The sequence below is a fragment of the Capsicum annuum genome, chromosome 9 (assembly GCF_002878395.1).
Source record: "Capsicum annuum cultivar UCD-10X-F1 chromosome 9, UCD10Xv1.1, whole genome shotgun sequence".
In the NCBI taxonomy this organism is placed as follows: Eukaryota; Viridiplantae; Streptophyta; class Magnoliopsida; order Solanales; family Solanaceae; genus Capsicum; species Capsicum annuum.
Window position 1 is genome coordinate 11,416,302 of NC_061119.1, and position 18,357 is coordinate 11,434,658.

General features: G+C 33.0%; 1 protein-coding gene across 2 annotated transcripts; it reads right to left on the reverse strand.

Moving 5' to 3' along the window:
- Positions 1-1,817: 1,817 nt before the first annotated feature.
- On the reverse strand, positions 1,818-13,191 carry LOC107843033 (E3 ubiquitin-protein ligase UPL4). Of its 2 annotated transcripts, XM_016687165.2 has the most exons (18): positions 13,003-13,190; positions 9,902-10,539; positions 9,655-9,765; positions 9,441-9,557; positions 9,189-9,347; positions 8,915-9,076; positions 7,425-7,577; positions 7,218-7,336; positions 5,981-7,130; positions 5,772-5,867; positions 4,323-5,552; positions 4,017-4,247; positions 3,833-3,937; positions 2,923-3,003; positions 2,767-2,835; positions 2,553-2,681; positions 2,365-2,448; positions 1,818-2,267 (listed from the first exon to the last, which is right to left on the reverse strand). In XM_016687165.2, exons 2-18 carry the CDS (start codon positions 10,505-10,507, stop codon positions 2,202-2,204), a joined length of 4,668 nt encoding a protein of 1,555 aa, XP_016542651.2. In that variant the 5' UTR covers positions 10,508-10,539; positions 13,003-13,190; the 3' UTR covers positions 1,818-2,201. The 2 variants fall into 2 exon arrangements, with proteins under 2 accessions (XP_016542651.2, XP_016542653.2); XM_016687167.2 differs by lacking the exon at positions 5,772-5,867 and having other exon boundaries at positions 13,003-13,191.
- Positions 13,192-18,357: the final 5,166 nt, after the last annotated feature.

Here is an 18,357-nt window from a genome sequence, read left to right on the forward strand (position 1 = left end):
CCGATTTTTGCCAAAACCTTATATGTGTTATGACTTATGCGTAAGCTAATTTCACATATAAGGTTTTGCAAATTAATAAAATTCTGATTTTTTTGAAATAACTTTTTATTTTATTTAAAATCAGTATTTAACAATGAAAATTTCTAATTCAGCTTGAAGGTGCATCCACATTTAGAAAATAGGTTATAGTATTTTCTTTAACTCATTTTTCACTTTTGATGTTTTAATTAAGTAAATTCATGTATTAACATTATTTTAAATATTTTTTACAAAAATTATATCAAATGCAATTCTAAATTTCTGATTTTTTTGAAATAACTTTTTATTTTATTTAAAATCAGTATTTAACAATGAAATTTTCTAATCCAACTTAAAGGTACATCCAAATTTAGAAAATAGGTTATAATATTTTTTTTCAACTCATTTTTCACTTTTGATGCTTTAATTAAGTAAATTCATGTATTAACATTATTTTAATTATTTTTTACAAAAATTATATCAAATAAAATCAAATTTATCACTTTTGTTGTCCAACAATACTTGTTCATGTTACTAAAAAATATGTCTAACAATACTTGTTCAGTTTAAAAAATCAATAATATTTTACTCATTTTTATCCATCTTACTCAATTTCTTTGCTAAAGAACTAAATTTATGATATTCAAACATGATATGGTAAAATTTTCTTAATATTTATTATTTTTTAATGATGTAATAAATTAATAGTGAACGATTATTATTAGACGAAGGAAATAGAAAAAAAAATAGAGAGAAAATAGAATAAAGAAGGATAAATTGTGAACAAAGTCAATGTGGGACTCATATTTCCACTTGTCAAGCAAAGAGTGAAGACTCACACAACTTTTATTGGTTGAGCCTCACCCACTCTAAAATTTTCCATACTTTTGAACCTAGTGCTTTTAAACTAAAAAAATGTGTCACTATTCAAACTTTCTTAAATCTCATGGTCTTTAATATTGTGATGTTCAATTTAAAAAAGTAAATATGAAAAGTGACATTTTTAAAACAAACGGCAAAAAAAGAAAAAGAAAAATCTAGTTTTACACGTCTTTGAAAAACATAGCAAACTACCCTTAGTACCCTATTGTCCATCCCATTTTATGTGGAGATATTTTAATGGACAAAGTTTAAGAGATTAAATAAAGTATTGTATATGCAAAGTCTCAAAACTATCCCTTTACATGTCAATAATAGATTGCAACTGTAAGACCTGAAATAAAAGTAACAATTTCATTCATCTGCATTTGGCATTTAGACCTAAGTATATTTTCATGTACTCCAACCAATTGCAATAAATATGTTGCAATTACAGGATCTTTATAGCAATAGCACGTCAACAAAGATCTTTCGATCAAAAACAGGAAAGAAAGACTAGCTGCGTAAAGATAAAACAGATGAGAAAACTGTCAAACTTCGCATGCAAAGTCAGAAGCTGACAATTTGAAAAGTCGAGATCAGCAGGAACATAGGAACATCTGTCTGAGCTATAGCTCAAAATGGGCATTTCCAACAAATTTCGAGTTTAGGATTTTGTAAGCTCAACAAGAGAGACAAAACGAAACAAAAGAAGACAAACATGATAAGCAAATCTCTCTACCCCTCCCCAAATAACTTCACTTCACTTTTTGAGTCTAGAGTCTATCAGAAACAGTCTCTCTACCCCACAAAGGTAGGGGTAAGGCCTCTGCGTACATCTAACCTTCCCCGGCATCACTTGTGGGATTATACTAGGCATGTTATTGTTGAGTTTGTAAGCTCAAGAAAAGGTACAAAACAAAACAAAAGAAGAGAAAACATAATAAACAAAGTTAACCATATTTCACTTTCATCTTTCCATCAAACTGACCTTAAATGAAATATATGTGTCCACAATTGTTTTCTGTACATAGCTTATATGCACCAACAACTAACTAAACAAAAAGCTTAAAACCCCACAAATAACTTTTCACTGTATAATTCACCTTCAAGAACTAGACTATTTTCTTACTATCATACTAATAAACCATTGATGTTTACACAACCACCAAGTTTAGTCAGTGCAGCAGCAGTAATCAGCTCTCCTTCAATTCCACAAACCACCCGCTGCCACAATCTTCTAAGTCACGAATGTACGTTGCCACCACCTACTCTGAACTATAGTATTCACAAGCTATGTACCTGATTGATCAAGCCAGGGAAACCTATGAAAGATAGAACGAGCCTTGTCCTTCCGTTATGGCATATAACAGCTTTTCCTTCATTCTCTCCTGCAAAATTTGACGGCGAAAGGAAAAAATTATTTCTTTTGTCAAATAATAAAGAAAAGAGACCTCACACAAGCGAATGAAAGAGAAAAGAGCTGACTTTTGAAGAGTAAGGTGGTAGCTTTAGATAATTGGCACATGTCATCACACTAGGCAGCTCAGCGTCGACCCAAACACTGCAACTCTGTGACAAACCAAAAGTGCTCGACATTAGAGTAGGAAGTGACATAATTATACGAGATCTTCTCGTTTGGCCTATTATGCACTCAGGAAATCTATTGTAAGTACCTTCCGGACAATTGTTAACTTTGGGTTAAGAGATGCCAGACCCCCTGGAGGCAGTCTAGGTGCACCAGTCACAAACTGCAGGAATGCTCTCTGTTGCTTGCTGTCAAACTCCCTCATAATTTCAAGTAACTACAAATTTCAGGAAGTCAATTGTCAATTAGCAGCAATTGGTTCCATTGAACAATCAAATCTAAGAAGATAGCAATGTACGGACATTTATAACTGGAGGACTGTTGGCAGTGTATCCATGGTCAAACTTGATGTGATCCAGAAGCTCATTGGACTGCCCAAAACAATGATAATTGGTTTAAAAAAACAGGAGATCGATCTTCAAGTTATATCCATCAGCTGCTCAGAAAACACAACTTACGTTCCAAAATCCACACTCTCCGCACAATAGTCGCTCTAATTCATCTTCAGTGAAAACCTGAAGATGTCTGATGGGGAAAACCTGAGAAATCAACGAAATATTTAAGATGACTGCCATTGGCTTCAGAAACGGTGAAGACAGAAAAAATGAGTAACCTGCAAACTGCTTTTAGAATACCAACCAAATCTTATGGCAATATAAACTGATTATTTAATTCGATGAAGTAGATGCTGCCATTTTTATAAGAAGAAATAACAGCAGCATAGTACTTCAATTACAGATAAGTTGCACAATCTTTAAGATACAGATTTTTCTGGATAGTTTCCTTATATACAAGCCAATATCTGAATACTTTCAAAAGAAAAGAAAAAAAGGTGCATAAGAATCACCACATGACTAATTTACTGCGTTGTTAGTGTTCATGTACCGGACAAAGATTATCTCAAACGAGCAGAGAAAGCAGAGCAAATCTTAAGGCATGATCAAAAAGGTCACTCTACTATGAGATATTATGTAATAAAGTACTCATTTGACTTTTTGTTTTGTACTAATAAGAGCACTCAACTTACAGTTTTTATAAAATCAATCAGCCAAATTTGTCATTAAGAAAGCTCACTTTAACCCCTTAACATTTTGGATTTGGGAAATAATACATCCTTCACATAAAACCCTTTGATCTTACATCAATGTCTACATGGCCTCTCTTACAAATTTCTGGAGCCACTTCAAGGAAGTAAAATTTAATTCCACGCCTCCAATTGTCAATTGAATAGAAAGTAGATCAGGCAGAAATAGAAGTTGATCATCAACTGAAACTAAACAAATTATTTGACTCCACCTGATGCAAACTATAGTTGAAGAACTATAACTTCAATAGTTTATACTAAAAGGTAGTTTGATGGAGACAGACCTGATCAAAGCCCGACTTGAATGCTCCAATTTGTCTTGAAATTCCAGAATTTAAAGTAGCATCCACAATGAGTAAAACATACTCCTCTAAGTTAGAGGAATCGACCTAGAAACAAGTCGTCAACTTCAATGATTAGCCTTTAGAATTTTATAAAGTATCAGGCATCAACTTGTAGAGTGCTAACCATTTTTGCATCAGATGCAGAATTAAGGACATAATCTGGATAGCCAGGAAGAGTATAGTCAAGACAAAGATCACTAATTTTTGTATTCCGGAAATTAAGTTCAAGGTCTAACGATGATTTTCCGTCACAAAATGATTCCATATGTCTTTTTCTTTCAACAAGAGCCTGAAATTCTAGGAGAACTCCACCAAGTTCAGGGTCAAATGACTGGATGTCATACACAGTGAGTTCCTACAAAAAGAAGAAAACATAAGGAAAACCCAACAACCAGAACTAACGAGAATGCCTACAAAATACGGATCATACCTTCCCAAGAATAAGCTTGTAAAATGCTTTAGATAACCGAAGATCCAGAACCCTGCCATCTTGGAGAGACTTCGCAACTATCTGGCCCAGAAGCACAAACCTTTTCAGCACTTCAGAGAACTCTAGGCCACTTAATGAATGGGCTGAAGGTGACCATGGGCGGGGGAACAGACCAAGAGGAGAGAAAGTGATTCCAGATTTATCCTCTACACTCACGCTTCCATGAGCCATGTGATCACCTCTCCACATCCCTAGCCCAATCTTCTGGAACTCATGACTGACCAAGGTAAAAAATTCTAGAGTTGGACCAAGACCAGTACCAACCTCATCATTATATTCCACCTCAATGACAACCTTCTGATTGGCATGGAGGTCCATCATCTGTCTTGCAGAATCCAAAATACTACTTCGATGAACTAAGAATTTTTTCCGGCGTATACCACTACTGTTTTGGTGCCTACCATTTGTGCCTGCTGCCGTATTATGAGACGATGATTCGGGCTGAATTGACTGTCGACCAAATGCTACAAGGCGGAAGTACTTGCATCTTGAATCGAAACCAAACAAGAAGGGGCATGAATTAACCAATTGTCCACACCAAGCTGGCATGCCTCCTATGGAAACAGAAAAGGGATTCCTCATTTGCAGTTCTAGTTTCTCTGTCAATTTAGTGCTTGCAAATTCATTCTGAGGGAGATCGGAATTTGTGACCTTTATATCACCCAAATTGGTAGTCTTTCCTTCTGCAAAAGCATTTATCTTTGTCCGGGACCCAAGATGAAAACTGAACCTGTTCAAGCCTTCCAAACTTCTAAGAAGAAATAAGATATCATAAGTTGGACTTGATTTCTCAAGATCAACCATTTCAGAACCAAACAAGCTAGAGAAAGATGGAGTGTACTGCCACCATGCTGTAGGTTTCTCAGATGGAGTATAATGTACGGCATGTTTACAACTATGAGGACATCCTGGTTTATGTCTCACAAATCTTCGGAAGGTCACCCTGTGTACTTGACTCCACATGCTTGAATTAGTAATGATGTCATTCTCTGCTTTAATCTGCTGTTGGAGTACAGCTTGATATAGGCTCAACTTGTGGTTCAACTTCTGTCCGTCCAGGTAGAATATCAATTTAGGTGCAATATTTTCATCATCACAACATCCAGTACACACCAAACTTGTGCTACTATCAACTTCAGATGAATTTAGTTTTCCTTTCTCCAAAAACTCCTACAAGACAGCAGCGCAAACGTAACATTACTGATATGACAGAACAGAGGAGCATGTTGATTTGACATGGTCAATAAAATTCTGTAGCTATTCAAAGCATAATATAGTATCAGTTAAAAGATGTAACAGTATCGCCCATCGCAAAGCAAGAATCAAAGACATACTCAAAAATACATAAGAAATAACTTGTTAAAACTGTTAGCGAAGGAAAAGAATTACTGCATTAACATCTGAAATATCCATTGGATCACTCTTTCTTTGTTCTATATCCACAATTTCCACTTCAGCAAATAATTGCAAGTTATTCTTCACCTCCTGAGGGAGAACCATAGGAACTTTGAATGAGGAAGCTCATTGCCGCTAAATAGCAGGTTTAAACATAACAGATTGAAAACCAACCAGTACAAACAAAATTTTGATAAACCAACCTGTATTTCATGGGAATCTGTGGAGGTGGTGTCCGATTCCATGGGTACTGGATTTTTACCTTGAGACGTGCTTACATCTTGTGATACACGAGATGGTGACTCTTCCTCTAAATCCACAGTGGATGGGTTCAACTTTTCACTTTTCTTTCTACTCACTTTTGGCCACAAGTATCCCTCAATTGTTTCCAAAGGGGAAAAAGGATCTACATTCACAACATTCTCCGTATAATCACCAAGTAATGACTCCCCATCTCCCTTCACAAATTGGACCTTCAGACAAGGATATGACGTACACTGCCCGTACGGGATAGTAGCATATGAGTTTCGTAGCTTAGATGCATGACTCAAGATGACTGGGAAGTTTTCCACAGAGCAAAGTGCACTATGCAATCTCCTTACCAAAGCAAGAAAAGAAGAGTCCTCCAGAGACGGACCAGAGTTATACAGAAGTAATCTACCAAACAACTCAAATCTCTTTTCTACAATATACAGCTGATTTAATGATCCATCACCATCTATTTTTTGTCCAAAGTATTGGCCATTGGAGAGGTAATTCACTAGAGACTTCACAACTCCACTCTCAATGAATTCGAACGTGGAAATGGCATGATTCCCATTTAACTCTGACATAATTTGATGCAAAACAGGGTAAAACTCTTCTTTCTCTTGAAGAGGAGCAGTGCTGCTACTAAATTTGTGAACCAGCTCATTTAATGCAGAAGAAAGAGTTTTCAGCTTCTGAAGAACATCGGTTATTCCTAAACTGGGATTCATTGGGTCTGTTGCAAAGTAATTGGTCCTGATATGCCTAGCGAGACTTTGAACAGTCTCTTTGTCTATCTTGCAAGTCCTTGTTTCTGGTCCTGTTGGAGACTGAACAGCATCAGAAGCAAAACAAAGACATTTTACTGCAGAACGTGGCTCTGATCCTTGGCAGGCTTCATCTGATGCTTGAACACCATTAGAAACTGAAAACAGAGACTGGGAACATTTTTCCGAGGAAAGAAGTGCATCAACAGCAAAGAGAACACCTTCCTTAACAAATGAGTTCAAGAAAACATGAGAGAGCTTCTCTAGAAGCTTATCAACAATCTGAAGGGCTAGTATAAGAACATGAGGATCTTTGCGAGTAAAAACTCCTGCTAAGAAGCTGCAAGACATAGATAAGTCAATTTAGCCAAATAGAAGAAGATACCAAGCTTTTGTTTAAAACTTTGAGTAAACGAAAGCATCTCACCTTGAAACATTAGTATTTTGAAGAAATCCAAGCAAGTCGGATTTGCTGAAATAAACTAACTTATTCATAACTGATAGACAGCCATGACAAGCATATAAATTTACTCCAGAATTGACCACCTGTTTGATGATTAAAGAAAGTCAGCGGAAGCAAGAATGATAGAAACTAGAGCAAGCTAATTTAGATACCACAAATAAGAATAACCACCTGGATTAGCACAGGAAGTAAATCAAAGCCAAATTTCTGCAGAAGATCAGGGTGACTGATGAGGAAGTGTTCTTTATCTGCAGCTAGTTGGACATTCTGTTCTCTGGATATGGGAGGAAGAAGTTCATTTAACAGCTTGAGAACTTCGTCTACCTGAGGAAAAGACAATACAACTCTATTCCTTCAGTAGTCATCACATGTACAGGACATAACCATCTAACAAGATCTGAGTCAACACACTGCCATTTCATAAACTAAAAATCCTGTTCATACATAGCTATCAAAAAACAAGAAAGGCTTCAAATTAATGTTTATGTAATTGAAGGCACTTTCCAATAGATAGAATTGCAGTAACCCCATAAAGGAAAAAACAAATGGAATATCTGCTGATATTAAACGAAGTTAAACTAAAGAAAATTACTTAACTTGCAAACAAAGTTCAATACTGTTTCATCAGTATTGGGCAGGGGACAAAACGATGAACTGCTGATGATCCGCCACTGTAGGCTAGCTGTTTGTTGCGGTGATTAGATGCATGAATTACAACGTTTTATATAGAAAAATCTAGATAATTCCTTTTCATTCGAAATGATTTTTCATAGTTACCAGATGTAAGCAGATAATATATCAAGAACAATTTTTAAAAGAAAAAAAGGGGCAGTCCGGTGCACTAAAGCTCTTGCTATGCGGGTCCGGGGAAGGGCCCAATCACAAGGGTCTATTGTGTGCAGTCTTACCATGCATTTCTGCCGGAGGCTGTTACAAAGGCTCGAACCCGTGACCTCTGGTCACATGGAGGCAACTTTACCCATTACTCCAAGGCTCCCCATATCAAGAACTATGATTAATCAAAAAAAATCACATGACATCTTCTTCAAATGGAGTCAAACATGACCTTTATATGTTGGAACATACCTACATAGTCCTAGGAGTTTGAATGAACCCCATTTGTTGGAAAATTTTACTTTATAAAGGTAAAATTACATTTTTGGAAAAACTAAAATATGTATGTGGTATTGACTCCTTGACACAAGGAATATCTCCAAAGCAATTACCAAGGGGTGTTCAAGGTTTGTATGAGGTCCTAAGTTAGAGCCCCATTAGCGCCACTTCAATGCCTTTTCTTGAACCGGTTGCTGAAAATCCTAGGGTAACCTTACATTTCTCTAGAATTGCGTCTCTCCTTTTTCAAAGATGCACCATTCTATGGAGCTTACGTCCTTAAGCCTTTAGTTCCTATGACGGGACCAAAATGTTTGAGAAAGATATCAATGTGTTATTGCATTTATACTATTTGGTAAAACAAGACCGACAGCAGCAATTTGGAGAGCCTATCCACAAGTTTCTTCTTGACACTTCTCACTCTACTTCACTTTCCTTTTTATCTTTTGAGGCCATTTCTACCGTACTGGGTATATTATTGTTGTTGGGGTCAATTCTAACAATACAATCAATAATTAAAAGAATAAGGGAACTTTATAAAGCTAGACCTGATTATAATGTCCATCAATCATCAGAGTAGAAGGCACCCCATGTGAGAAGTCATGAGTGGATAAAACGTCCTTTAATATGTGGCTGATGTTAAGTTCAAAGAGAGTATTGACAGCCACGATAGATCCAGCAGCCAGTTTGACAAGTAACCCAATTAAACCCTATCATGAAAAAATAAATTAAAAAATACTTATAAACCAAGACAGTGAAGTAATGTCGACAAGGCAAATTCATATCTGATGTCTGCAACTAAAACACATTTCAAGAACTTACAACATAAACTGATTGGCTAACTGTTGTTCGACCATTCAACTCTATGAGATGCGTGACTTGCTCAACCAGCCTATGTTCACACAGTTGGTCCAGCATATCCGAAGAGTGGCATGCCTGCTCGACTATTCTAATCAAACAAGTAGCTACACTCTCAACAAGCTGAAAGATGAATAAACCATTTCAATGTTATAAAATTGTAACACTGAATAATTAAGAGGAGTCAGTACAGGAACAACTTTCCACAAACTATACCTGTATATCCTCATATAAAAGAAGATTGCACAAAACCGGAACCGCCTCCATTAGAGGTGAAGGACATCCGGAGGGAAGCTTTTTACAAATATTTACGACAGTTAAGAGTGCCTTCCTCTGCAACAGATAAAAGAAACAAAGAGATGAAAATCAATATTTCAACCTTCAATATCATTAGGTTTTCAATAGCAGATTATTAATGTTAGTGATTTACCTGCACACTTGTTGACAAGAAATCGATATAACTTAAACAGGCCATGATAGCCCCAGATTGCAAACACACTATTGGTTGTTCACGCGAGATTTTCTCTAGTGCTTGCAAACACTAAGTTGAAGGAAAAAAAAAATCAATCACAGGATAACTCAACGATAAACAAATCATAGGAAACCAGCTAAAAAGCTATCTACTCTTTAATATGGCACAAAAACAGATGAATTATTGATAAACATTTTCAGTATACCTGTTCAGCCACATCCAAGTACTCAATGGCCATTAGCCTTTGACAAAGGGCAGGAACTGCGTCATGATTGACAAGGTAGGTCGAAGAACGAGGATGAACTTCACATAAATAAGTCATTGCCCTGATTGCTAATAGCATTATATCAGGATTGCTCTCATGCCTAGCCAATCTTACAAGAAGGGGAGAAAATGAATCTGCCATTAAGTTTGACATTGAACTATCAGGAGAAAAAGATAACAAGTCACATAACTCCGTTAGAGCAGCCAACAGTGCTGAATCACCAGATTCCTTGCTCAAACTTGACAAAACTCCTTTGAATTTGCCCTGATTGCCCAGCAGTTGCTGCCTGTAAATGTCCCTATAACTATTATCAGATTCACAAGATCCATAAGCAGAGTCCTTTTCACCTTCACTTGACCCTGAAGATGATGATGATGATGATGATGATGTGCCCACATCACCATTGCGCCTTTCATGTAGGGAACTCATTGTAGTATGAACCACTGAGTTGGAAGAACTTGGCCTGAATTCGGTTGAGCTACAGGCTCGCTTATCCGCAGGCAATTCATCAACATTTTCAGTTCTTTTCTGCCCCCGGTTTCCCATGAAACAACACCAAGCCAGTTCTTTAAGTAGTCCTGTCAATATTATAAGCACTTCAATTTAACAGCCCGTTATCATTCTCAAATGTGCCAATCATAAACAGAATGAGTCCTCGTCCATCTAAACAAAATTTAGGATCAAAAACTCTTAACAATCAACAATGGATATACAAGGCATAAAGCAGACTACAACTATTTCAGCTTGAAGCTTAGTTGACTGATTAGGCCTGATATAACACTACTCCTCCTGGTATAAATAGCACAACTTTTTTACATAATCCACTCATTGATTGATCCATGGAAACAAAATAGCGGAGTTCTCAAGAAATAGAATTAAATATATGCAACAACAACATACCCAGTGTAGTCCCACAAAATGGGTCTGTGGAGGGTAGATTGTACACAGTCCTTACCCCTATGCAGAGAGGTGGTTTCGTATAGACCCTCGGCTTAAAGAAAAACAAACCAAGCAATCCAGAAAAAAGAAGTAACGGATGTGAAAGCATAAGAAAGCATGTTGAACAGTAACAACAACAACAAAATAATACATAATCGGAGTATAGTAACAAAAAATTGAAGGACAAAAAACTAGCCACCGCAAATTTAGTAACAAGGAGTGTCTCCAAAGCAAAGTCATCATAGTGTAACAAACAAATAATACATGCTTGCGACAATACCAAAACACTAAATTAGCCAACAAAATGCATTGTTTCAAAAAAAAAAAAAAAAAATGAAAAATAAAACAACCCCATAATAGTTTAACCTCCAAAGTGGAGTCATCATAGTGTTATATGTTTGATCATTAAGTAAAACAAACAATACAAGTTTAAACCAATACTAAAACACTAGAGTTAGCAAACAAATACATTTCAACCAAAAAGAAAGAAAAAACATAACAACCTCAGAAAGTTTTTCTACTGAATTAACCATAATAAATACAATACATAGTTTAGCCTCCAAAATAAAGTCATCATAGTGTTTTATGACTATCCAAAAACGTTGCCACACCCGTGTCAGATTCTCTAAAAATACACTATTTTTGAAGAGTCCGAGCAGCATAATGTTTGATCATATAGTAAAACAAACATTTGAAGAGTCCGAGCAGCATAATGTTTGATCATATAGTAAAACAAACATTAAAAACAAGCTTAAAGCAATAACCAAACACTAAAATTAGCAAACAAATACATTATTTCAACCAACAAGAACGACAAACAAAACAACCACAAAATAGTTTAGCCTCCAAAGTGAAGTCATCATAGTGTTATTTTTTCATTTTTTTATGATCGTATGTCCGGGCAAACTTTCTTTCACGCACTTCAACTAATTCCACAGGATGCCTGGCACCTCAACGGGCTAGAACAAGTCATCATAGTGCAATATGTTTGATCATTTAGTATAACAAACAACATAAGCTATAGCAATACAAAAACACTAAATCACCAAACAAATACATTGTTTCAACCAAAAAGAATGAAAAACAAAACAACCCACAAAGACTCTCAACTAATTCAACCATTACACACACACACACACACATAATTTCACCAATTCAAGAACAACCGATCAGCTTAAACCAATTAGCCAAACAACACAAACTTTACACTTTCTTTAGAATAAATAACAATTACCCAGATAATTAAAAAGTAAAATAAGCATAATATACCCATATGATTAAACACTCAACTTAATATACATACATAGTTTAGCCTCCAAAGTAAAGTCATCATAGTGTTATAACTTATATGTTACTCGGACTCTCAAAAAATGTTGCCACACTCATGTCGGATTCTCTAAAATACAGAGTCGAGCAACACAGTGTTTGATCATATAGTAAAACAAACAATAATACAATACAAGCTTATAGCAATACGAAAACACAAAAACTAGCAAACGAATACATTGTTTCAACCAAAAAGAATGAAAAACAAACCAACCCCACAACAACTCCCAAGTGATTTTAGTTAAGCTGTGCAGACTCTTTCGATGCCACACCCGTGTCAAATTCTCCAAAAATACACTACTTTTGCAGAATCCGACACACACCCGTTAGACATTTTTGAAGACACCGACCAGCATAGGATTTAAGCATAACAAAACATACATAGTTTAACCTCCAAAGTAAAGTCATCATAGTGTTACATGTTTGATCATTCAGTAAATATAGCAATAATAACCAATCACTAAAATTATCAAACAAATGCATTATTTCAACCAAAAAGAATGAAAAACAAAACAACCCCCCAAAAACTCTCAACTAATTTAACCATAATACACACACACACATAATTTCACCAATTCAAGAACAGCCGATCAGCTTAAACCAATTAACAAAAAAAAACACAAACTTTACACTTTCTTTGCAATCTTTGCAATAAATAACAATTACCCAGATAGCTAAAAAGTAAAATAAACCAAAAAATTATCACTTTTTACACAAAAAAAATAAGGATTTTTTTTTTTAAATAATAAAAATCAATTCTTGAAACTTGGGTGTACCTTAAAACGGTGGAGTTTAATCAATTGTTGGATCTTTGTCTCTTTTTTCTTTAATTAAATTACTTCTTGTTCCTTCTTAGCATAAATTTTGGGGTTGAATATTTATATTTATACACAATATTCACACAGTTCAGTGTGTGTGTGCGTGTTTTATGCATATAAATACATGAAAATAATATAAAGGATGATGATGATGATAGATAACGATGAAATAACACAGTAGAAGTGGGGTGGGGTGGTGGGGGTGGGGGTCGGGGTACGGCGTAGGGGGTGTTAATTATAGGTATAATGAAATTGTAAATGCATTGAAATTCTATATGAATAAGGTCTCTTCTACAAGTACGAAAATTAATTAAGGTAAAAGTTTATTCGTATTGGATGGTTAATAAATTAATATAATTTATTATAATTAAGTGATTTAATAAAATAAAGTAAAATAATATTATATTTAATCATATAGTGTGTATATATTAGTTTCATATAATCACTTATTATGGATAAATTTTTATTAACGCATTTTAAGATTGATACGTTGTATGATCAAAGTATCACAATTAGGAAAATTAAGGTGAAAAGTTATTGGTATTAAATATTTAGTAAAGTAAAATTTATCATAATTAAGTGGTTTAATTAAATAAAGTAAAAAAAATTATATTTTAAATTAAACACAGAATATGTGTACATATATTACTTTGAAATTACTTAATACGGATAAGTTTTTTATTAAAACTTATTAAGATAGATGCGGTTGTATGAGAAAGTAAAAAAAAATACACTCAATTACATTTTTAGTTCAAAATTGGGTAAATTGTAATAATGAGTCTTAACAGTGAGGAAGATTAGACCAAAAGTTTAAAGAAGCAAATTTGACTATTTTTCTGCTAATACATGTAAATTTTAATTTACAAATTTATCCAAGCGTGTAAAATAAGAAAATGTTAATATACTATCATTAAATGATTGATTGAAGTGATCATATATGGTAGAAACTTAATATAGTAGTACTTTTATTTTGGTTCATCAATTATTGATAAACTAAAATTTTGTCTAGTGTGATTCAATGAAACATATTTAAATTTATATTAATTAAATGTGTGATTTTAGTCCCTTTATCTAAAAAGTATGTTAGATTTGAATTGTTTTGGAATTATATTATAGTCAAATATGAAGTAATAATACAAAGTTAACATAATATATATTAAATTAAGTATTAAAATAAATAACAACCATAGTAAATTTGTGGACATCACATGCAAAAAATAAAATCAAAGGTGTACCATACCTCTTTTGTTAAACAAACATTTCATGTATATTGTATACCCTCTTTGATATGAAAATATCAATTCAACTTTTTTTTTTTTTGAATATCAATGGAGAATATTTAGTCATGATAGGAATTTAAAGGTGATTAATTATTTTTTTCATTAATTTTTTTGTTATATCTACCATAAATGCACTAATTTTTAGAAGTAACCCCTTAAAATCTGAAGATTTGTTATTATTTTCAATAATTTTAAATAATAAATTACAATTTCTTCTTTGTATTTGTAAAGATTTTTTTTCAGAATATATATGATACATTTGACATAAAGATAAGGGAAAAAGTTGATCGTCAAAGCAATAAACTCAAATTAGTCATCGAGTTAAAAAAGAAGGTAAGAAAAAAAAACGTATGAGCAGGATAAACTATACCCACGTGTGAGGATTTAATTAATAAATTAAAAAAAAAAAAGATTTTTCCACTTTCTTTAGTAAAAAAAATGTATATTTAAGTTATTTATGTAGCGATAAAACAACCTTGCTCTCAATTATATACCACAAAGTAAATTTAAATCTTTCATCTAAGAAAATAACAAATTATTGTATAATAAAAAAAAATTACAATAAATTAAGATAGCTTCGTTTACTAAACATACACAACTTTCAACTTATTACTACTATATATAAGCGTGAGTGGGCGGTTGGAAACAGGCAGCTGACAGTCAACATGTCTGCTTTAGTTGCCTGCTTGCTCCATGATTTTACTATATCACTCATAATTAATTATTATATGATATTTACGTGTTAAAAAATTTAAATAAAATAGACATTTATAAAGTAAAATGGGCATTTATGATATGGTTGTTTCAGCTCCTTCAACTAAAATTTTACTATATCACCTATAATTAAATATTATGAGTCATCTAAGTATTTAAAAATTGATAATATAAAGGATTTGGCCCGAATTGTTCGACAGATTCCTACGCGTTACGCACCCATTCGCTACTTTGTCCTCAACTCTTCTCACCTCCTGGGCGAGACAAGCTACCTTTAGCTAGGAGCCTCTTTTCCTTCTACTCAGCTCCCCGAAAACAACGTTCGACTTGCATGTGTTAAGCATATAGCTCTACTATATATAAGCGTGAGTGGGCGGTTGGAAGCAGGTAACTGGCAGTCGACATGCCTGTTTTAGCTGTCTGCTTGCTCTGTGATTTTACTATATCACTCATAATTAATTATTATATGACATTTATTTATTAAAAAGTTAATAATATGTAATAAAAAATAAAATAGATATTTATAAAGTAAAATAGACATTTATGATATGCTTGTTTCAACTCCTTCAATCATAATTTTACTATATCACCTATAATTAAATATTATGAGTCATCTAAGTATTTAAAAATTAATAATACAAATTTTTAAAAAGGTGATTACTACTCTATATAAGCGTGAGTGGGCGGCTGGAAGCAAACAGCTGGCGGTCGACATGCCTGTTTCAGCTGCCTGCTTGCTCCGTGATTTTATTATATCACCCATAATTAATTATTATATGACATTTACGTGTTAAAAAAAAATAATATTTAATAAAAAAAATAGACATTTATAAAGTAAAATAGACATTTATGACATGATTGTTTCAGCTCTTTCAAATGCAATTTTACTATATCACCTATAATTAATTATTATGAGTCATCTAAGTATTTAAAAATTGATAATATTTATTTTTAAAAAGGTGAAATAAACATAAAATGCTAAATTAATTCTTAATGTTTTAAATTAATTTGACATCTTATGTGAGGTTCACTTAAAAAAATTTCAAAAGTATTATTTATAGCAATTTTGTTATATCACTTTTAATTGGTTATTATGAGGCATTCAAGACGTGCCGGTTTCGCAATTTCTATCGTGATATTTGATTTACTCTCGAAATTATATCAGTGTCGCTTAAATTGAAAAAAGAAAAAAATATCATAAATTACAATAATTAAAAACTTAAATTATTTTTAAAGTCTAAATTCACTATCAATACCACAAAAGTTTGAACACGAATAATATTATAAATTACAATAGCAAACAATTTAAAATAGTAAATTACAACGTCGAAAAAGTATTATAGATTACAATAGTTATCGATGTCATATTAATTAGGATAAAGAGTTATTACTTGCAAATTACGTTGAAAGTCGTATAAACATAATATGATTAACAACTTAAAATATCTAAAACTATATATAACAAATCTGATTGACTTTCTCAAATATTTCATCAGCATCATATAAATTGAGACAAACAAATAGCATATAATATCCGTAAAGTAGCACATTGGGCCCGTGCTGGCACGGACTCTACTATCCAGTGTTATAACATTTCTGACTTAATTCAAACTGTCGGGCAAAATAATTTTTCTAACCTCTAATTAATGATTCATCAAAATGTTAATAATCGTTTCACACTTAGACTTATAATCTTGCGAACATTAGAATTATAAATTTGCGAACATTGTTGAAGTAAGAAGGATATAATAAATGTACATACCCAAGAAAGAGTGGCAACTTGATCTATCCATCGAGAGAATTTGGATGTGATTTGCCTTGAAAGAGAGTGAATTTTATCTATTCAACGAGAGAACTCAGATGTAACTCGCCTTACAGAGAGTGAATTTTAATATATTCAGCAAGAGAACTCAGATGTAACTCACCTTATTACATAAAGGTCGATCGTATATATAAGAAATTGTGTGACCTAAGCAATAAATGACATGCTTATATTTAATCATCTAGTGGATTTTATCCATTATATCAAGTCTATTTATAATTTTGAGATCAGGTTTATTAATAAAATTATTATTTTTATCTTTTATGTGAGATTATCAAATGCAGAGATAAATAAATAAAATTTAAAATCGTAGTTTTTAAAGAAACTTGCACAAATAAATTTGGGCCTCTCATTTGGGCCAAATGAAGATTGGAGATAGTTTATATATATCATACATTTTTTATATGAAATTAGCACAGTGCACGTGCATCTCACGTTAATCAATAAAACTGCATAAAATCATAAAAAATAGCAGTTGACTTTCAAATAAATGTTGAACTCATCTATTTGCGCGCATAACATAGTTTGACAAAAAGCAGGCTATTGAACATTCAAATTCTCTCTTGGAAATTCTATACTAATCAATTACATACAATAATAAAATTAATATCTTTTTCGGACAAAGCTAAAAATTTTAAAACAACATGTGCAATTTATATAGAATCTACGCCATCTTCAAGTTGAGCTAGATATCTTCCGGTTTTTTCATTCTATTAAACACAAATAAGGAGGAAGAAATTGAGATTGTGAAATATAAAAATGTGTGCGGAATAGGAAATACAGGTGTCTAATTGTAAATTGAAATAGTAACTAACTCTTTTATCTATGACGAGCCCTTTACTGATAATCTTTGGATCTGTATCTTCCTCATTTTTTTTGCGTGCCTCAAGAGTAACATCTACTTCAACCAACTGACACTTTATTTTTTCAAAAGCTTTCATAAGACAATGAACAAACACTTGTGATATGATTTTCTATTTTTCTCTTATTATATATCTCAGGACTTGTCATTACTGATCAACCCTATCATGCACATAATTTGACATGTCGAGGAAGTTTTTAAATGGAATTTCTTTTTTTATATGTCAAATAAATATAAGTTAATCGACACAGAAAACACTTACATTATATATAAGCAAGATACAGTAAAAAAAAATCTATCAATACTTTTAAAGTAACACGCTAGTTTGTACATCAAAATAAACAAAGATTTTGGATACCACTACCTTCTTTTTTGGTTTCACAAGCCTCAAAACTACTTCAACAACTTTATTAACAGTTGCAATAACATTAACAACTCTACCAGTAACTAGTTTTTTCTTCTTAAGAACATGTGCATGTCCAACTACTGCAATAAATTCATCAATGTGACATTCCATATAAGTGTATCAAATCAAAATTACATGTGCAAATAGTTTGTCTCGTATCAAAAAATAAAAGGGGTTCAAACAAATCCTTTAGATGCATAAATTATGACAAAAAAGACAAATATTATAA